The sequence below is a fragment of the Baudoinia panamericana genome (assembly GCF_000338955.1).
Source record: "Baudoinia panamericana UAMH 10762 unplaced genomic scaffold BAUCOscaffold_13, whole genome shotgun sequence".
NCBI lineage: Eukaryota > Fungi > Ascomycota > Dothideomycetes > Mycosphaerellales > Teratosphaeriaceae > Baudoinia > Baudoinia panamericana.
In genome coordinates this window covers 1075461-1095073 of record NW_006911269.1, presented here as the reverse complement: position 1 = coordinate 1095073, position 19613 = coordinate 1075461, and the positions used below count along the sequence as shown (strand labels likewise).

The following is a 19613-nucleotide window of genomic DNA, read 5'->3' as shown; positions in this document are numbered from 1 at the left end:
GTCGTAAGACCATGGAACGTCCATTTGGTAGCACGCGGGACGACAAAGCTGAGATTGTTGATATACGCACTAAGCTGCGGGATCGGTGACTTTGGTAGTGGTGCTTGTGTTGGAGCATCACCACCGCGTCACGCCATCTTGTGCTGTGCTTTCCTGAGCTCAGAACCTGCCATCCAAAGCTTTTCTATACAGTAACAACAGCATGACACGCAGTGTCAACGGTAGAGGCAATAGCCTGCTACACAATCAGGAGGTCCACAGTGCATTCATCTCGGATGAAGCACGCGAATCTGGCACAGTGAGCCCAGAGCTTATTGCAGAAGCGGTAACCTATCTCCATCGTGACGGCATCCTCGTCCTAGAGAATGCCATAAAGGCCGACCACCTCAGCGAACTCGAAGCTCTACTTGGTCCAGAGGCGGAACAGATTGCTCGTGATCCGGACCACCACTTTAACTTCGGCAAGGAGACTCGCAACATGGATCAAGCACCACCTTTGATTCCAGAGCTGATGTTCATGGACGTGTGGGCGAATCCTATCGCTGTAGGCATACTGACTGCGATATTCGGACCCAGTCCCGTATGTCACTACGCCAATGGCAACACAGCGCTCAAGGCCAAGGGTCGCCAGCCGGTACATTCCGATATCGAGAAGCCTCACCCGCTGTATCCGTTCGCATATGCGATCAACATTCCACTCTGTGATACGAGTGCCGAGAATGGCAGCACGGAAGTATGGGTGGGCAGCCATCGCGATAGCTGTGTCGACCAGCACACGAAATATGGAGCCGGCGAGTATGGGTTGACAATCAGGTCTGAGCTGCTGTCTGCGCGAAGACAGCGTTCGCCGCCCATACAGCCGAGTACCAAAAAAGGCAGTCTCATCATTCGTGACATTCGCCTTTGGCATGCTGGAATGCCGAATAAGACCGATGTACCACGGATCATGCTCGCTTTTGTGGTGCAGCCGAAATGGTTCCAAGCGCCTTCGAAAGTCCTCCTACCGCTCAAAGCGAAGCCACTAGTTGAGCGGTGGAGAACAGAGACGGGGCTAGAGTATGCAGCACAGTGGGTTGATGGAGATGTCGATCATAGGAAGGTCAATTCGGACGAGGTCGACTTCAGCACGGGCAACGTCAGACTCCTTGGCATGGAGGAACTGATGCACCAGCCTGCCGAATGAGACGAGTACCTGCTGTGAGCTTCGCAACCTGATATGTACCAACATGTTGAAGTCAAAGCCGCATTGGGTGCAAGGACAGCTCGCCGTTGTGTCCCCGAGTTGCGACCTCGTGATAGGGCAAGCGCCTAGACGTTGGCGTTGTAGAAGGAGGCACATGGCATAGCGAAGCAGTTGAAGGACAAGGCTTTGTCATGCAGTCACGAAAACAACGCGGCAGCATATTGTGAGCGTCCGTTCGTCGCCAAGGCCTCTAGGACGATGGCTTGAACTTGCATACAGCCGAGACGCCTCCAAATTGCGTCTAGAGCCTCGCTAAGCGAGTGGCCGAGGGACACTACAATCCTGGTCGCTCCAAGCTTTCTGCAGAGTTGCGGTGGCAGTACTTGCTTATCTCTCCGACAGCGCGGCCCTCGAAGCTGGCGCAAGCAGGAGACTTCTTTCCCTCTTTTGTTCCTGCACCACCTGAGGTCTGAGAGCTCGGTGTTTCGATACGAAATGCACGTAGTCACATTCACAACCCTTGTGCTGCACACGCTCACTCTGCGCAATCTTGTCGCTTGCGCTCTCTTCGAAGACCTGAGAACAGCAGCGACCCGTGGCCCACTACCGTCATACGAGCTTTCTGACTCTGACCAAGTAGCTCTACTGCCTTCACCAACCGTTCCAGCAATACTGGAGCGTGACGCGACCACGCAAAGCGTATGCGGCTATTGGAGCACCAGTACTATCGCTTGCGCGTATTCATCCACCTGTGTTGTCACCCAGTTAGCCGGTGGCACGCAGTTCGCAGGCTGTATATCATCCTTGTTCACGGAGACGATATACACCTCGGGCCTGGACTATTACTCATGGGCCTACAGCAGCATCTGCCCAACGAGTTACCATTGCTGCCAGCCTGGAGCACCATATGCGAAGATGGTTGTCTTCACCCAGGGCCCGAGTCCAACTTACCTCGCATATTGCGATATCACCTCAGGGACCCGAACATTCAGCGCATCCGCTAGGGCGAGCCTATCGCAACTTGGCACCGGCGGCACAGCTTTCTCCACGGCCACTTCGACGTCCGTGAGCCTTACCACCAGCATGATGGGCGCCTCTACCACTGTGCCCGCGCCGTCACCGATCGTGAGTTCCAACCCCACAGCATTAAGCACAAGTACTGCCGCCAGCAGTTCCGCTGCAAGCGGCACCATCTCTACACCGGTCTCATCTACTACGGCGAGCACGGCTGCGACTACATCGTCCGACAGTGATAACAACCAGCTTTCTAAAGCGGAACAGATTGGCATCGGCGTCGGCGTACCTCTAGGTGTCGCCGTGATCGGCCTGCTTGGAAAGCTGCTTCTTGCAAAAAGGAAATGAACGGCGTTGACCTTGATATACCGTGAGACCTTGAAACACAGTCATCACTCTCGGCCCATTGCGTAAGGCTGGAAGCGTCTCCATCATGACTGAGGTCAAAGTCGAAGCGATAATGCCCACGCCTCTGTCTGGTAAGAAGAACCTCTTGGGCGGTGACTCAAGCACTCTCGCAGACGCACCCGAGGAAGGTAGCACAGTCCAACAGATGCTTGACCGTGCACAAAACCATAACAGACGTGGCACTACAGTTGCTGATCCGGCGACTGACAATCCTCTCAGGACAAGTCAGTTGTCTGACATACACTTTGCGAAGTGGAAAGAAGCTTCAAGCTGTGGGATTTTCCAGTCGCAAGCCACTAAGCAAAGGTTACGACTGTAATTTGCCATGTCTCATACAGCTATCGCCACACCAATCACCGCCATCGCCACCGCAAGCCAAGCGCTCCCACCTACCGGCATAACAACAGCTGCGGTACCTGTCGTCACAAGTGCAGCCGCTGCACTAGTGGCACTAGTCGAGACTCCGGCCGCTTCGGCGCTTGGAAGTGAAGTAGACGTAGTGCCAGACTGGCCTGAAGCGGGCATGATTGTCGTGACGTATGTCGTTCCACGTGACACGCCTGACGCACCACCTGCCGTGACCGTGGTGAGCATGGTGTACCTGGAGATGGATAGGTAGGAAGGTCAGCTAGACTTCGGACAATCACGAGGGGATCTACACGTAGCTCTGCTTACCCTTGTGGACCCGCTGTGGGAGCCGTTACCACAGTCGTACTTGCTGGAGACGGCGAGCTGACAACGGTATTCGACGTTACCACTGTGGAAGACGTTCTTGATGTGGTTGGAGAAGCTGAGGCAGTGCTGGTTGTCGCTAGTGTAGTAGCAAAGCTGCTGCTTACCGGCGATGCCTAGCATCTGGTCAGCATTTCGAATGCGAGTCCATCGCGCTTGATGGCTTGCCCAAAGCTGAGAAAACGAACGGTGAGCATGGTGCGGCGGAATACTCACAATTGGCGCCACATACGGCAATGTGCTCGTTGGGGTCGTTGAGACGGAGCTCCCGGTTAAGCTCGGGGCTGTAGAGGCGCTTGTAGTCGTGGTCGAACTTGATACTGAGCTAGGACTTGTGCTTGAGCTCGACAATGGTATTGACCTTGACGTCGTGGTCGATATGCTGCTGCTTATGCTGCCGCCACCAGGCGCCGTGGAAACAATAGCAGTGCAGATCAAGGAGCCTACCTGGACGGTATTGGTTGACAGTAATGATGGCTTGCTGCTGGTGAAGGGTAGCCCAGCATTTCCGGTCCCGTTTGCGTATCGGTATGGCGTGCATGTGATGCTCTCAAGCGGTACGCCATTAGCGCCAGTCAAGTAGAGGTATGAGACTTCATCAAGTGCTACATTGGTGTATGTCGAGTTCAACGGAACGGAGATCGTTGTGTTCGTCAAGCCATTGCCGGCGCCTCCATGGCTTGCTGTGATGGTAACGACTGCTGTTGACTGTGCCCATGCCGTAGAGAGAAGGCTGGCGACAAGAAGTATGTTTTGGGCATACATGCCTTACTGCGCGTCTTCTATAGCAAGCTGGGCTGACTGCAAGCGCACACAGTATTCCACGCGAAAGCGCCGCCGGAAGCTGCGGTCTAGCCTAGAGACTGCTACAATGTGGTATAGGTAAGACTGAGTAGACGCAGCGCAATAGCTTGGCTTATGGAGGATGGTGATTTTTATCCTCTGGTCTCTTCCACTGCTGTGTGAGGAAGTAATGCAGCAGATTGATGTGTGAGATGTTTGCAAGTGATGTGTAAGAATGCATCGAGAAACTTCACACTTACAAACCTACTGTGTTTCACCACAGCGCTCTCCGTCGAGTGCATCGTCACTGCTGCTTTGTCACTGAAACGCGGTGGCTGAGCGAAGCACGAGGTCACCTACTCATCGGGGAACATGCATGAAGACGGCGGCGAGGTGCAGTTGCACGCCAAGGCCGCGGCGAGGAGCGGGGGAGTGATTGCGTATACGTGAGAACGTTCGTGACAAATTATACGCCAGGGATATCTGTTAACGAACCGAATGGTGCTGCAACTTCAGTATCATCGATCGTATACATGGCCAATGCACTATGCATGCATCAGAGCCGGTAAGTGGAGAGAACTCAAGTGGCCATCTGCCCCAAACCACATATACTGCGCGATACTCGATTACAGTGTGGCGGGACGTGCGCAACATAGGACGAAGTCGTTGTCGACGAGGTCGAGAGTACATTTACCCTTCTTTCTCTTATCCCTCGTCAAACGAATGGTGCGGAGCGGATCAGAGAGGATGGCGGCGAGGTGAGCACGAGATGGACTTCCGGAACTGAGGCGGCTGAACTCATGTATTATAGCCAGCCGATGGTACCGCTCTGCAGCGTTGTGCGAAATCTCATCATAACATTCCTCCTCGCCGCCTTCGATGCGGATATACACCGCGCATTGGCAAAGCCTGTGGTCGGTCGTAGTACTGAGCGGCTGTAGCAGTAGGAACAACATGTCCTGGAGCGCGCAGATAGAGCGGGGGGCTTTGACATTTATAGGTTCTAATGCTGAGCTTCTTGATTTGGCGGAGAGCGTTGAAGATGACAGTAGTTGCATCCTTCGGTAGCTTGATTACATGACCCAGCATCTCAACACGGACGAATTCTTACGTCTCGCCGTTAACAATGATCTCGCATTTTTGTCGGCGTACAGCAGGTCTGCCGCTTCACCCTGAACCTGCTTGCAGCACGCCATGAAGTTGGTAGAGCATTGTAAGCCGTCGTCACGAAGTGAACAGTCCGGGTGGCTGTCCGAAAGCGGGCGATCGGGTACCAGGTATCCGTAGATCTGTGTGCGAAGCTCAGCTGGCAAGTCTGGAAAGGTGATTGGCTTCTTCATGGGCGGATTGGAGTCCCTGGGGATGCCATAGGCGCCACTGCTTCACGCACGCCATGAAATGTGGCTCGCGCAGGTACTGCGTGAACGACCTGGTGGTATTAGTGAGAGGGACAGAGCTGCGTGTAGACGATGGCCCGATGGAGATGGAGGATCGTCAACAGAAGGTGGGCAAATGTGCCGAGAAGTCTCGGACGTAATGGTCAGAGGTGATCCTCACGTGAGCAGCATCAGGCAGCCAGCGCGCGCCGCTTTCACCTCGCGTCCAAGGTCGCCATTGCCCAGATTGGAGACATCACTCGAGCAGGACCGCAGCACCGTTTCGCTGGGGCAAGGCAGGCACGCCGCAGATCCGTCCACGAGTCAGGCGAGGCAACACATTGCGTCCCTGCTTTCCGCTCAGGTTGTGCCCTGCGAATGAAAATAAGGATCGGACTCCGTCTCTATCGGGCGTGATTTATTGACGACCAGGTTAGGTTGACATCTTCGTTACCGTTTCCGCAACAGCTATTGTGGCAGGCAGCACAGCCGTAAACTCTCCTTCAAGCTACCCGGTTGTCAGCTTCCAAGACCGCACATCGCCGGACAGATTGAAGGATGGCTGGGATATACTTTGGTACGCCGCAGTTCTGCAGTGCGCGCCACGCAAGGCCAATGTTTGAACTGCGGATAAGGTACTCAGGTACGTACCGGTCCTGCCGCGCCGTCTTCCTCATAGGTCAGCGACACTCGAGCGCCCATGCGGCTTTCTCTCAAGTGATCGGCTGCTCGCTCCGGTTTCATCTCACACTGACCGACCGTGTGCGCGCTCACGTGCTGCTGAGGTATGCAACGGCTATCTCGCATGTCCACACCCCAGCAGTCGAAGCTCCGGCATGGTGGGGTTGGAGGGTCGAGGTCGCCTTCTGCGCAAGCCACGAGCCTTGCTGCAGACGCCACCAGCTCGCTAACCACCTTCTCAAGTGGTGTGATACCTGCTAGACTTCGAGAATATGCATGGCCGACCAATAGTGGTGGTGATGCTGCGAAATGAATTTAGCATGCCCCAGTCTGGCAGCACGCTGTTGCCGATGGAGGTGCGGCCTGCTCGTATGATTGCAGCGATACAGTACATGGTATATGAACCATCTCTCATGTTTGCAGAGACCATTCTCTTTGCTTTCCCATCCTTCTCATATTGCCACACCAGGATTCCAAGCTTGCCAAGACTAAGAAGATAACAAGACCAGACAGCACCACCTCAATACTCCTTATAGCAAGACATACAGTTCTCACCATGGCGATGAAGGAGATTGACCTCGAAAAGCAACCCTTCATCACAACGACCGAAGTCACCAACCCGACCAGCCCGGTAGACTCCAAGAAAAGCGCCGCGGCCCTCTTCGTCTACCAAACGCTCGTAGGCGACGTGACTGCAAAACCCAGCCGGACGGACCCCAGCCTCTTCCATGAGATCTCTAGTCGCCAACGCAAGGCCCAGTTCACTTACATCCTAGCCGCCTTCGGCTTCGGCATCGCCGTCGCGCTCCAGATCATTCTCTGCCTTGGTATCGCTATCGGCGCCCAGCTCGGTCTAACAATGAACGATATCACCCTGCTCGCCGGCGTGAACACAGGCGTGGCTGCTTCAATCGGTATCATGAAATCTCTCGGACTGCCGGAGAAGCCGGCGATCGAGAAGTACAAGCTCAAGAAGGTCGCGGACAGGATCCGCTTCACCACCCGGCGGATCAAGGCCGGCCTTGTTGTGGACGCTGAGAAGGAGGCCGAGGCGGCTCGGCATGCGGAGGAGGATGCTGAGGATGAGGCGCAGATCATTCAGCATGTGGGTGATGCTGGGGCGGCCATTCCTGCTTCGCTGTCCTCGGCAGGACATAAGGACGCGCATGAATGAGGTGATGATCTTGCTGCTGATTGATACGGTCGCATATGTGATGATGGGACGTTATGATTAAAATGCTGTTTCGTATAATCCTGGATGAGAGGTATTACAGCGCTGCGGCGAACTTCTCGGCGTTTCGTCAACACGAAAACGAATGAACAATTGTAAGCATCTGCCCACTCTCGGCATCTGAACGAAACGCTCGACGTTGCGTTCGCCTGTGACTATGACACTACTCGACTCTGCTGCATCACATTGTGGTGTGATAAGCTCGCAGCCTTCTCCCCAAACCGCAGTTGGCCAGGCAAACGTGCTTTCTCATGCCCATCGTCTCCGCCGGCATTATCATCCTCAGGCGTCGCGACAGCCGTTGTGCCAGAGCCTGCCTCGTCGTTGTCACTCAGAGCACCGCCTTCTTTCGTCTCTTCCGTCTGGTCGAGGTATCTCTGCGGATTCTGCTCGGCCCCTAAATGCTGGCTTGCCACTTCGGCCCTGCTTCCATTAGCCGTGCCGGCGACGTGCCCGTTCGGCAACACCTTATCATCCTCCGCAAACGTTGCCACCTGCTCCATAGCCGGTGCCCTCGGCTGCTCAGCCTGCGCAAGCTCCCTTCTCCGCTTCGCGAACAAACGGTCAAGATCGTGGCCATCCTTCTTCGTCCGTAAAGCGCGATTGGCGGTATCGACGTTCTCAAGCGCGCCGTTGACGTCCCACGACTTCTTCTCCCTTCGTAGCCTATTTCGGCCTATTTGATTCGCTTCACGCCAGATCTCTTCGTAGGTTCTCCAGCCTTCGCTCACACGACTTTTGACGTCTTGCAAATTGTGCTGCGCGTCCTCGCTACCCTCCTGCGACAGGGCTAGCACGTCCTTCTGGCCCTGAATGATGTGAGCTCGTCGAATGGATTGCTTACTGCCGCCACCTTCTATCTTGTTCTCTGCGTAGCGAACAATGCCCTTCCCGAAGTACGCCGGAGGCGCAACAACAGCGTTGATATTCTTGAGCACAAAGCCACCTACACCCTTACCTATACCAGCGCTCAAGCCGGCGAGCTTGGTTGGCATGGTGTCCGCATCGCGCCACTCGCCTACAGGCTGGCTGATGAGTCCGGTCCAGCCGTCCCAAATGCCGTACACAAACTCCTTGCCCGCGGCGTTGCAGCCGGACTTGAAGCCGGTGATGCGTACGGGCTTTCGGACGGTAGCGTCGCCCCATAGCCGTGGTGCGTTGTGGAAACCCTGTGCAATGGCCACGTGAAGGTCGTTGGGTGCTGTGATCAGGGCGCCTCCCGCTCGTCTGAGACCCAAGCCAACATCCTCTGCAACTTCTCGGGCAAGCGGGACTGAAGGGTCGGCTGATAAAGTTGAGCCTACTGTGTTCGAAGTGCCTTTCCTAGGAACCCCTGGTCCGGCGTCGGCGTTGATCGCATTGTTGTGCATTGTCGGATTCATAATGCCCTCCTTCTCCGCCTTCCGCACCGCCTTCCTTCGCTGCCGCTCCTCTTTCTTGCGTCGGACATGCTGCTTCTTCCGAGTGTGCTCCTCGCGCTGGCGAATGTGCTTCGCAATCCTGACCGGTACCATACCGACACCTTCACCAATACCGTAAAGACTGTCCTTGACCGCGCCCACTGATCCAGTGATCGGCTCACCTGGCCCGTCGAAGTCGGCCCATTCGTAGTGCCGCAGCAGCTTAAGGTCGCTCCACCTGATCTTCCCACGCTCGTATAGCAGCTCCGCCGCCAGGGCCGAAAGCCGCAGACTGGACTTTCGCAACTGCCACACTGCGACACGATCCTGTAAAATCGAGCACCGCATGTTCTTCCTCCCAGCTAGCGGCAAGCTACGATGGAAACTCTTGACTGCATTCTCTGCGCCGTCACCCTCAGCTACAATGCTATCGGCGATCCTCTGCACGTTCCGCCGCGCTTCTTCAGTTAGACACTGCTTGATACCCTCCGCAAGTCTCTCGGCGGTTAGATGCTTATATGGTATGCACTTGTGTGCACCCGCTTTGGCCTCGGCCACCATCGCACCCCAGAACGGCTGGTCGCCGAAAAACGGCACGATCATGGTCGGCTTACCGCACTTCAGACCTATTGCAGTCGTGCCTGCTCCACCGTGATGGACGACAGCCTGCACTTTCGGGAAGAGCCAGTCATGGGGCGTATTGCCAAGCATGAAGATGTGGTCGGGCGTGTTACTGCCGTCTTGGCCAAGTCCGCCCCAGCCCTTGTTCACAAGAGCGCGTACACCGGCTATGCGTGTCGCTTCGAAAATCATCTCCGTAAAGGCGTTCGGATCGTCCACCACAATCGAACCGAAGCCGATATAAACAGGTGGCTCTCCGGCACTGAGGAAGTCCGTCAGCTCTTGACTCGGCTGGAAGTTGCTCGCTAGATCCAGAAAGACAAATCCAGCAATATCGATTTCCGGACCCCAATCCTTCGGTTTCGGCACAAGTGACGGACTCCAAAGGTACGTATACGGCACTTTCATGCGATATAGCGCACCGGGGGCCCATAGCGAGGAGACAGGCTCCAGCCCTAACGTCCGCTCCCGGAATTTGTTGACAATATCGCCCAAGCCTTGCCAAGTCATCATCTCGACCAGTGGGAAGCTCATGAAGTTGACATAGTTCTCATCAACGTTACTCTTCCTTGGCTTGATGTTCGCCAACGGATGCGGAAACATCTCCGTCGGGCTATACGGGAAGGTGAACATCATGTGCAGCGGAATGCCAAGCTTCTCCGCGATGTGTACGTGAGCCATACTCGGCGGGTTCGCAATGATGGCATCAGCGATAAAAGGCTGCTTGTCACCCATCATCTTAAGGTTTTCGATATCTTTCTCATCGTCGGTAGTGTTCACGCAAGCGCGCCAGAAGCCCTCAAACATGACCGCCATTGCTGCTCGACGCCGCTGGATCTCGCCTTCGCGGATGGTCTTGATGTTAGGGATGAGGCCTGGGTTCTTCACCATGAAGGCCATGAGCTCACTCGGGTCGCCGCCTACGCTAAAGAAGTCTAGACCAGTGTCCTTCTCCACAAAGTCGCGAAAGGTCGGATGACTAGCGATGCGGACTCGGTGACCGTACTCGTTCTTCAGTATCTTGCCTATCTTCAGGAAAGGTTGAATGTCGCCTCGGCTGCCAATGACCATAATCACAATGTTAAGCCTGGGTCGAGCTGCCGTTGTTCGTAGCGAAGACGCAATGCTAGCGGCGTCTGTGTCGAGCTTGTCATCCTCTTCCTTCTTGACATCCAGATGGCGATGCTCATGGCTCTTCCGTCGCTTCGGAATGTCTAGATGATGGCGAATGCTCTGCCCCAACGCTTTCGCAATATACCCGCTGTTGGCCGTCTCATTGATTGAGATGTTAAGCCGACCGTCACGCCTGCTGATTCTACCTTTGCTTCTGAAGTGTTCATTGCCGAGGTGGAAGCGCGAATATGAATGGCCTTTCTTCGCCTGCTCCTTCCGTTGCCGCTCAGACGCGAAATCCGTGGCGTCTGTCCGTTGTGGTTGTGTCGCGGCCGCGGACTGCTGCCTCGGCTTTTGCTTCGCCTCTACGTCATCTTCAGACGAGCTCGACTCGGAGTCGGACAACATTGGGTCGAAGGTGTAAGAGTAAGGTGCTCGTCTGTCCCCGGTTGGCTGTGCTCCTCCCGTAGCTCTCCGCGCCATGCCGGCCAGCAGCGTGCTCCGTCTGGGTCCTGTCTGCGGCCGAACGCCGCCCACTGCTGGACCCGTCTTGCTACGGACTGGCGGTGGTATGGGTTGAGCGTCATCCTTCTGCACCCCCGGTAAGGCCTGCTTGCCGGGTTGTGCTTCGAAGTACGAGCCTGCCTCGCTCGGAACAGTCTCCATCTTCGACGCGTCACTGGCCTGTCTCCTCGCGTAATCATCGAAATCGATTGATGGCGGGACAGTGGTCGGGACCAGCAGCTCGCCGTCTCCATCTCTGAGCAATGTGGGCGAGAGATGGTTGAGCGCTGACGCTGGTGATCCAGCCATATTACCAGGAGTCGCCACAGTCGCTGCACATTCACTGCCACTATCACAGCCTCATCACCATGGCTCAATGGGTGAATGATCAACAAAGGACAGCACCCAAAACCTAGGGTCAGCTGCAATGTGTAAAGATCCCTACCTGATATTATGCATGGAGCGGTATAGGTGAAACAGATGAATACAAAGTAGGAGAACAACACCTACCACTCGCTCTGACCACCACAACTATACTCAGAAAGTCAACATACGCTACGCTGCTGTGTCAGGTGGACCTGTGCACAAACTTTGAACCGGTTTGTTCCCTCCATGAGAGAGCGAGTTTGATGGTCCGAGGCGTCTCACAACACCGCGGATCGCAGCGCGATCGCGTCTTGAGATGACGTCGGGCTGCAGATGGCTCGGAAGTGAGACCGCGAGCAGAGCCGCCCGCTTCCTTGCTGGTCGTCTGACATTCGTGGCGATCATGTGCTAGTTCCGTATGATTGAGTGGCTGTAGCGTGATTCGGCGAGGGGGAATAGGGCGAGGTGGCACAGGGAGCAAAGACAAGGTGTCGAAGCTGGGATGGAGACTGCGAAATCGGATGTTTTGAGGATATACATTAAACAAATTATCTTAGTCGTAGTACGTTTTCCCAAGCTGCTCGTCGCTGAAGCGCGGTCTCATGAACCCGTAAATAAACGCCGTTCGTCGTAGATGTTGTACACGCGCAACAACCATTATCGTCAGGCCAGTAACGTCTCAATGACGAACCCCACAATAATGGTCATACATTACACTCGCTAAGCGGTCGCTTAGACCTGGCTCATAGCCGGGCCACGTCGAATACCTGGCCTCACGCTCGCGCCACCTCGGCTCGCGAGACCGCTAAGGACGGTCGAAACGAGGAAAGAGGCGAAGCCGAACCAGAGGAACGCGGTGGAGGCTTGAGCCTCACGGCAGCGCATAGTGGAACCCTGGGTGATGCGGTTGTTGAAAAGGTAGTCCTGCAAAACGTGTGTTAGCATAGTGAGTCCAGCGCAGTTGGAGCTGAGTGTATATCTTACGTAGTTGGTGCAGCTACGCGCTTTTAGCTCGGCCGACGTCGCGACAGCGCCACAGAACCAGAAGATGACGTTCAACACATCAAGGACGAGCGGAATGATTGGGTGGAATGCGACCTTGTCCATTACGGTCGCTGGGATGAGGTAGAGGAGGGTGAGCATGCCGAAGATGGAGACGAAGAGGTCGTAGTTGATGACGTTGGGACCGTGAGCCCAGTTGTTGATCATGTTGCCCGTGAGCGCCATGACGAGGAGGGCCCAGAAGAACTGTAGATGCCAATGTTAATACTTGCGCCGTAGCAGTCGTGTTGTGGTGGTAGATCTTACAGCGAGAGCCCTCATGATGAGGTTGATCATCCTTGCGCCTTCCATTGTTGCGGTGTCTGTAGCTGTCGCTGGTAGTGAGATGTAGTGGCAAGGCTAATAGGCGGCGGTGAAGTCTTAGAGGTCGTCGGTGGTGCGGTGCAGGAAGGTCGTGATGAAAGGGAATGCAGCACTTATGGCAGCACTTCTCACTGGACCGAGAATGACGTCGATCAGCCGCTGTGCGCCGCCGCCGCTATGACACTCCGTCGTCACCGCAAAAGCTTGCCGCTCCCACCACGCGCCTCCACGGGATATCGGAACGCCTTCTCAGAAAAACGGACGATGATGATGATGACACAGCATGCGCATGTGCGAGGAGTGAGCTCACTTTCTTCACGTTTTCGCTTGGTTGTTTGCTGTTTGTTCCGCCCATGCGCACATTCTCCGCGCCACACGCTGATCGTTGGCATGGCAGCTGTCACGCCACAGTGGCTGCAGTCTCTACTCCAAATTCAATCCACAGCACAATTGTAGACCGTAGACTCGATGTAAGCTTGGAGGATACAGCTGTTTGACAGATTTCCACCTTCTTACTCATCTGCACTATGGTCGATACGCACAACTTGACCCTCGAAAACGCCTCGACATGCGTCAAAGCTCCTCCATACGCCAACGCTCGGCAGAGACAGCCCGTGATCGACCGTGCATACTATGACCTCATCGTACGTCAGGCGACTAAAGCAAGCCAAGTCCTGTGCCTTCCCAATGGAGTAATGGCAGTCGAACGTCCACTGCACATGTCCACTGTATATGTCCACTTAATCACGTGAGAAAGCTATACCGCTGCGTGCATTTTGGCAAATTGTTCGTCAACGTCGTTTCCGCCAAAAATCAAAGACCCTTTCCTTAGGTCCTGAATGGGGCCACTCGCACATACCCGATAGGTATGGTCGCCTCCCTCAATCCGCCTCCGCCGCCAATTGAATAATAAGCCTCGAACTGACATCCAGAAATGGGAAGGGACTGCTTATCTCCTTTTCCTCCGTACTCCTACCCGCACCCACGAGCTGCTCGCCATCATCGCCCTCCTCAAAATCATCCTCCTCCTCTTCCTCCGCACCCTCCCTCTCGCCACCCACCCTCGCCACATCCGCCTCGTGACTCCCGTGACTCCCACTCATCTCCCCACTAACCTTCCTCGCAAACCGGCGCACCAGCCGTTCGTAACCGGCGCACTTGAAGTCGACCAAGTAGAAGTCCTTCTCGATGTTGTACAATTGGATGGTGACATAAACCCACAGGCTTTCATTGGGCGCGGGCCAGTCTTCCACGGGTTTTGAAGCGGGACCAGTGGCCGCAAAATTCTCCATGCCAATCCCCGAATTCGCCATCGCGCTGCCGGGCCGACTCTGGTTCTCGTGACTCGACGTCGTGGCACTGCGTCTCCTCAACCCCTCCACCGCGCCCGAACCCGCCGAGGTCAGGTCGACGCGCGAGCTATGTGTGGAAGAAGGATGCGCGACGCCGGGCGGGAACATACCATCCTTCTTAAACCGCGCTTGAATCACCCATGGGTCCTCGGGCAGGGTATAGCCGAAATCGTTCCAGCGTCCATACCGCTCCCGCCCTCTGCGAGACCCAGCTGCGCGGTTACGCCGTCGCCGCTCTTGCTCCTCGTGCGTGGCGTATTCCGGGTCCGTGCCGGCCTCGGGGTCGGAATCGCTGTACTCCGGGCTCTCCTCTCCATCACCACCACGTTCTCTCCGCTCAGGGCTGCCTTCACCGCTCCCCGCGCCCGGCTCACGCGCTCTCGAGACTTCCCACACTGCGCCCATCTTCCTCAGTGCCTTGTAGATAGCCAACATGGCCTCAGCGGGCGTATTCCGACTGCGAATGCCAAACTGCCATTTCGTCTGCTTCACCTTCTTCGCACTTCTCTCGGGTAAAGCGGTCATTGGCTCCGGCTTCTCCACGTGCTCGTGACGATGGTGCAGATTCACGGAGCTCTTGCTATGAGGCTTTAGCCTTCTTGCAGTAGCTTCTTGTTCTTCCTTCGTACGCGGCTGGCCCGGCTCGTAGAGTTCGTCCGGGTGCGGTTGGGTTGGCGAAGTCGCTTTGGTGAGAGAGCCGCGCATGTACGCTTCGTGGAAACCCGGAAGACTGGACGGAAGTATGGCGACAGTAGAGGCGGGCGAGCGACCGTCTTTCGTTTCGTAGGATGGCGGTCGCAAAGGAGGTTCCATCGCGCCTGCGCTCAGAGGGCTCATCGTGGGTCGCTGGAGAGCTGGGGACATGGGCGTGCCTTGAGGCCACTTCGTCTCGATGACCGGCGGACTTTGCGCTAAGAACATGGGCTGGTCCTTTTCCATCAAGGGATTGTTCTTCATTAATGTGTTCTCCCGCACGATCAGGTAGGCGTCTTTGATGGCACTCGGCTCGTCTTTCGCTAGCGCATCTCGCACATCTACCCTTGCGTAGCCCATCGTCTTGCCAAGCTTGTCCACGACTGCGTTGTGCAGCTTCTCCTGTATCGGCTTCGGCTTAGTCTTACTCAACGCATACGGATCAATGGCCCGGTTAGGATCGACACCCGTATCGATGAAGTCTTCCACAGGCGGCTGCAGATACTCCGCCAGATCTTTCATGAACCACGGATCCTGCCGGATCTCTGGCACAGTGATGCGGTTGACGGGGTTGACCTGCAGCATCCTCTTGATAAGCCGCACGGCTCCCGAAGAGAGGTAGTTGGGCACCATGTAGTTGCCTTGCGCGATCTTCTTGAACAGTGCTGGAATGTATTCATCGTCGAAGGGTAGGCGGCCGACGAGCAGCACGTACAAAATGACACCGCAAGACCAGACATCGACCTCCGGACCCGCATATAGCTTTCCGCTGATAACTTCAGGCGCAGCGTAATTCGGACTGCCGCAGCTGGTTTTAAGGAAGTTTCCGTCGGTCATGATGTTGCTGAGACCGAAGTCGGCAATCTTCACGTTGAGGTGTTCGTCGAGTAGCAAATTCTCTGGCTTGAGATCACGGTGCACGATCTTGTGTCGGTGACAGTACTCCACGGCACAGATGATTTGCTGGAAGAACTTGCGCGCCTTGTCCTCCGCCATCTTGCCGTTTTGCACGATATAGTCGAACAGCTCTCCACCGGCGTACTCCAGCACCATGATGATCTCATTGGGCAGGGTAATAACGGTATACAGCTTGATAATATGTGGATGCCGTAATAGCTGCAGATATGATATTTCTCGCTCAATGCGACCCGCCATGTCCCTAGTAATGAGCTTGCGTCGCGAGATGATCTTGAGCGCGACCTGTTGGCCGGTGGAGGTATGGACTGCGAGCTTCACCTTGCCGAAAGAGCCCTCCCCTAGCGTCCTTACTATGTTGTACTGGCCCAGGCGGTTAGCATCCTTACGGGGAACAGAGACGCGGCTGGAGGAGGATGCTGATGTCCCCACTTGTCTTTCGAATTGTCGTCGGCCATCGTCTTTGGAGGGGCGGCGAGGCTGGGACATGGAGATGGAGAGCTCGTCGTCGTCTATCATCGACGTCATGTTGGGGAGAGGTGTGGCCGGGGGAACCGGCTTAAGTAACGTGGTACAAAAGAGCTCGTTTCCCGAGACGCTGTAGCAACGTCGTGGTGGTGTCGCTCGCTCCTACCCAGTTGGTGAAATGTGCACAGGCAATCAAGCGGGGCCCCAGGTGCTGCGGTAGGGGAGGAAACTCGGTACCGCCGTAGGGTTGTTTCTATAGCGTTTCCTTGTCAGGTGTGGTATTCTCGGTACCGGCTCGATGCGGTGCGGGCGCGGCTTAGAATGGTTACGCTGACGTTCCAGCGCAGTCAATGGTCAGCTGCTCGACTGTATTCTCTTCCACCTTCCGTGCTTGCTGTCCTGCCTATTCCGACACCTGCCAAGCTTGTCAAATGCCTGCGATACTGCTGTTTCCTGCTCAAAACTATCAACCCTGTTCTATATCGCGAACAATGTGTGCCGGTGGTGGGGGATGTCTTCCATCGTCACTCGAGGCGGGGTCAAATTTGGGTGGAGAGGGTGGTGGAGATTGACGAAGAAGCCGGAGACGAGTCCAGCTAAAGTAGGTACGAAGGAGCTATACTACATCCAGCATCACCTGCAGCATCGCCGCAGTAGCCTAGTACAGAGCCCGTTGCCGTCTCACGTGGTGGAGGCAGAAGATCGGCATGTGCCGGACACGTGACGTATCCATCGATGCTCGAACTTGTTGAGCATCGCAATGTCCATCGCGTAGAGCATTACCCGGGACCGACAACGACATGGCCACGCTTACGTCCTCATTGGCACGGCCCGCCATATCCTTCCAATGCGCCAAAGTGATAGCCCGCACCTCTCCTTCGACCATCCGCCGAGCTCTATCAACCCTGCCAAATAACCCACACATCGTACGCCCAGACCTGAACTTCCACCTACACCTCCCTTCTGATACGTCCTAGTACATCCATCCCCACCCTACCACCTCCAAAGCCCACCTACTCACCTACCTTCCTACCACGCCACCCAATCCCCACCTCGCAATCGGCACCACCACCGCCATCCCCCCCACCCCCGACTCCTTCGCAGAAAACCATCACTTTCTCGATCTCCTCCACACCACCATTGCCACCCACGCGCCTCTAGACCCGGACGTCCAAGCCCAGGCCGCCATGTACGCTTCTCAAGCCGGCTCCTACCTCGGGTCTGGCGGCGCCTTCTTCCCAGGCCAACAAACCCAACGGCAACGTCAGCGTCGTCAACGTGGACAAACTGGACGAACGACCAAACCCGAGTACGGTGGCGGAGGCGGAGCGGGAGGCGATGGCGCAGGCGGAGCAAGTGCACAGGGCGGCATGGGCGGAGCGGGAAGAGGCGGGTATATCCATGTCAGCGATCAAAGGAATCCGCCTGATTTTGGAAGGGTGGCGTGGCCGGAGGATATTTTTGGCAGTTTGGAGGTGGATGGGGAGGGGAAGTTTGTGGATGGTACCGGAAGGTATCAGAAGAGCGGGACGTATCGGATTGTGACCAGGGAGGGCGTGCTGGGGCTTAGTGAATATCTGAGGAAGAGGGTGGTGGAGAGGTTGAGCGAGTTGGAGGTGCAGATTAAGCGGAATGGGTGAGCGAGGGAAGGAAGGGAACGACAATACGCTGTCTTTTGGAGGGTGCGAACACGAGCGGGCTTACCGAGTTCGTGTACAACCAACTTCGTTGGCGAAGTCCGGAAGCAGCCTTCGGGAATGTGTACGAGCGGTCGCCCCTAGTCGATCCGGAGATCCCACCAACACACTGTACAGACCACGCCGAAAGCAGGCAGGGCCGATTTCTCCAACCCGCCAAGCCGTGACAGATCGTCAGCTTCCGCTCGGAAACATCAGCGTCAGGTACGCCAAGGTTTCGTTTCCGCTGGTCTGGTCTACACAAGTGGTCAAGGAATCATCACCAAGGCGCTCTACTTCACGAGCCCACCGAGTCGCAATACCCAGTTTTGACGTTAGCCGGCGTGGTATAACACACTGACATTTATCGTACGTTGAGGATGGGGTGTTGCTACACGGCGGGCTTGGCGAGTCTAGAGCCCTCTGAATCGGTCGTTGGCCATTTGCGCATGTGTACGGAGGGTCCTTGGCAAGAGTTTCCAGAAAGCATCAGAGTGGGAGGGTGGAAGGAGATGTTTCGTTGTTCATACAAGAACCAATACCCAAGCTGGTAATCCAGAGAAGCTCCATACACGACCCACATCGAGCATGCGAAATTATATTCTTCCAAAAACCGGCCTGAACTGCTTTGTCTTTTGAATTGCCTGGCGCACGTCATATAGATACGCGCCAGAGGCTCCAAACCCCAGCTAACACACAAGACGCCGCAACAATGTGCTTCCCGACCCGCCCCTCCCCAGACGCCTACGACACCGAAATCAAATGAAACCGCACTCTGCACCCCTCCCACCACTCACTCCGCTGGCATCTAACCACATATACGCCCGGATAGCTAGAACACTCGACAAGCGCCTCGACCGGCTTTGCAAAGACCATGGCATCAAGAAATGCCGTCACCGGGGACTGTACTGGGTGGGCGGCAAGTCCTGGCTCGAACACCCAGATCGTGATAACACGCTCCTTCTTGTCGTCGAGATGACGGCAAAGGATGCGAAGAAGGGAAAGTGGAGGCTGATCGGTGCTGGGGTGAGGGAGATGCTTGCTGGTAAGGAGTTGTTTCCCAACAAGCTCCATGGCATTTGCGTGCGGAATTATGTTGAGACGAAAGAGGAACTTCCGGAGCCGCTGTTCCAGGACGTCAACGTCCCGGTCATCGAAGGGGTAGAAGTGGATCCGGGTGCTGTAGTCGACATGCATGCCACCTCTCGAGCGCTCGAGGCCGACCGTCGGCGACTTACGGCTGTGAAGACCTCCCACGCCGGTCTCGTTGCCTGGACTCCTTATGCCGCTTAGACCGCATACGCCGATCACACCTGCCTCTGCGATGCCAGTTAAGCTGCGGAGCGAGCGATCGTCGGTCCGTATGGCGAACCCACCGCTGCCGCCACTCAATCCGCGCACGTTGCAGCGTCAGACCGCAAGTCACTGGTCGAGACACCGAGAGCGTGCGCGGGAAACGAGTCCGTGCGAGAAGGGGGGAGGCGGAGACAGGGATGGCGCAGATCATTCCGCCGACGACGCCAAGGCCACGCTCGAGACACGGTTTGGTCTTAATGGAGGATGTGAGTGATTCCGAGAAGACTGAAGTGGGTCCTGGCTTTGATTGTCCTCCGGTCAATCATAGCGACAGTATCTCGCGATAGGACAACAGTGGTTTTGCGCATCGTCGTAGGTTTGTCTCTTGTTGTTCAAGAACGTGGTCTTCCATGAGACGAATATTGATGCTACCGTC

General features: G+C 55.8%; 10 protein-coding genes across 10 annotated transcripts; 5 read left to right on the top strand and 5 right to left on the bottom strand.

The window, feature by feature from the left end:
- Nucleotides 1-11: 11 nt before the first annotated feature.
- BAUCODRAFT_294980 (uncharacterized protein) lies at nucleotides 12-1431 on the top strand. The gene has a single exon (XM_007682629.1). The coding sequence runs from the start codon at nucleotides 203-205 to the stop codon at nucleotides 1181-1183; it is 981 nt and encodes a 326-aa protein (XP_007680819.1). The 5' UTR covers nucleotides 12-202; the 3' UTR covers nucleotides 1184-1431.
- Nucleotides 1432-1540: 109 nt separating this feature from the next.
- BAUCODRAFT_294961 (uncharacterized protein) lies at nucleotides 1541-2887 on the top strand. Its single transcript, XM_007682628.1, has one exon. It carries the CDS (start codon nucleotides 1679-1681, stop codon nucleotides 2543-2545), a length of 867 nt encoding a protein of 288 aa, XP_007680818.1. The 5' UTR covers nucleotides 1541-1678; the 3' UTR covers nucleotides 2546-2887.
- On the bottom strand, nucleotides 2882-4448 carry BAUCODRAFT_38597 (uncharacterized protein). The gene is made up of 2 exons (XM_007682241.1): nucleotides 3281-4448; nucleotides 2882-3206 (listed from the first exon to the last, which is right to left on the bottom strand). The coding sequence occupies exons 1-2, from the start codon at nucleotides 4100-4102 to the stop codon at nucleotides 3057-3059; spliced, it is 972 nt and encodes a 323-aa protein (XP_007680431.1). The 5' UTR covers nucleotides 4103-4448; the 3' UTR covers nucleotides 2882-3056.
- A 745-nt stretch (nucleotides 4449-5193) lies between these two features.
- BAUCODRAFT_126503 (uncharacterized protein) lies at nucleotides 5194-5460 on the bottom strand (the record flags this gene model as incomplete). The annotated part of the gene is made up of 1 exon (XM_007682627.1): nucleotides 5194-5460. The coding sequence occupies one exon, from the start codon at nucleotides 5458-5460 to the stop codon at nucleotides 5194-5196; it is 267 nt and encodes an 88-aa protein (XP_007680817.1).
- An 846-nt stretch (nucleotides 5461-6306) lies between these two features.
- Nucleotides 6307-7457, top strand: BAUCODRAFT_294510 (uncharacterized protein). Its single transcript, XM_007682626.1, has one exon. It carries the CDS (start codon nucleotides 6734-6736, stop codon nucleotides 7349-7351), a length of 618 nt encoding a protein of 205 aa, XP_007680816.1. The 5' UTR covers nucleotides 6307-6733; the 3' UTR covers nucleotides 7352-7457.
- A 106-nt stretch (nucleotides 7458-7563) lies between these two features.
- On the bottom strand, nucleotides 7564-10950 carry BAUCODRAFT_126502 (glycosyltransferase family 1 protein; the record flags this gene model as incomplete). The annotated part of the gene is made up of 2 exons (XM_007682625.1): nucleotides 7564-8184; nucleotides 8206-10950. The coding sequence occupies 2 exons, from the start codon at nucleotides 10948-10950 to the stop codon at nucleotides 7564-7566; spliced, it is 3366 nt and encodes a 1121-aa protein (XP_007680815.1).
- A 1194-nt stretch (nucleotides 10951-12144) lies between these two features.
- Nucleotides 12145-12666, bottom strand: BAUCODRAFT_78396 (uncharacterized protein; the record flags this gene model as incomplete). Its single annotated transcript, XM_007682324.1, has 2 exons — nucleotides 12145-12336; nucleotides 12397-12666. Coding segments are annotated over 2 exons (462 nt in total), but the record flags the coding sequence as incomplete, so codon positions are not given.
- Nucleotides 12667-13658: 992 nt separating this feature from the next.
- On the bottom strand, nucleotides 13659-16112 carry BAUCODRAFT_54267 (uncharacterized protein; the record flags this gene model as incomplete). The annotated part of the gene is made up of 2 exons (XM_007682261.2): nucleotides 13659-14952; nucleotides 15049-16112. Coding segments are annotated over 2 exons (2358 nt in total), but the record flags the coding sequence as incomplete, so codon positions are not given.
- An 873-nt stretch (nucleotides 16113-16985) lies between these two features.
- Nucleotides 16986-18064, top strand: BAUCODRAFT_38590 (uncharacterized protein). Its single transcript, XM_007682240.1, has 2 exons — nucleotides 16986-17131; nucleotides 17183-18064. Exons 1-2 carry the CDS (start codon nucleotides 17006-17008, stop codon nucleotides 17843-17845), a joined length of 789 nt encoding a protein of 262 aa, XP_007680430.1. The 5' UTR covers nucleotides 16986-17005; the 3' UTR covers nucleotides 17846-18064.
- Nucleotides 18065-18643: 579 nt separating this feature from the next.
- BAUCODRAFT_126498 (uncharacterized protein) lies at nucleotides 18644-19174 on the top strand (the record flags this gene model as incomplete). The annotated part of the gene is made up of 1 exon (XM_007682624.1): nucleotides 18644-19174. One exon carries the CDS (start codon nucleotides 18644-18646, stop codon nucleotides 19172-19174), a length of 531 nt encoding a protein of 176 aa, XP_007680814.1.
- Between the last annotated feature and the right edge of the window lie 439 nt (nucleotides 19175-19613).

Excerpts from the sequence above, each read along its gene's own strand:
- BAUCODRAFT_294980 (XM_007682629.1), top strand. The coding sequence starts at position 203 with ATGACACGCAGTGTCAACGGTAGAGGCAATAGCCTGCTACACAATCAG.
- BAUCODRAFT_294961 (XM_007682628.1), top strand. The coding sequence starts at position 1,679 with ATGCACGTAGTCACATTCACAACCCTTGTGCTGCACACGCTCACTCTG.
- BAUCODRAFT_38597 (XM_007682241.1), bottom strand. The coding sequence starts at position 4,102 with ATGTATGCCCAAAACATACTTCTTGTCGCCAGCCTTCTCTCTACGGCA. Across the intron at positions 3,207-3,280 it reads CCCACAGCGGGTCCACAAGG|GTACACCATGCTCACCACGG; the intron begins GTAAGCAGAGCT and ends ATCCATCTCCAG.
- BAUCODRAFT_294510 (XM_007682626.1), top strand. The coding sequence starts at position 6,734 with ATGGCGATGAAGGAGATTGACCTCGAAAAGCAACCCTTCATCACAACG.
- BAUCODRAFT_38590 (XM_007682240.1), top strand. The coding sequence starts at position 17,006 with ATGGCCACGCTTACGTCCTCATTGGCACGGCCCGCCATATCCTTCCAA. Across the intron at positions 17,132-17,182 it reads TGCCAAATAACCCACACATC|TACATCCATCCCCACCCTAC; the intron begins GTACGCCCAGAC and ends GATACGTCCTAG.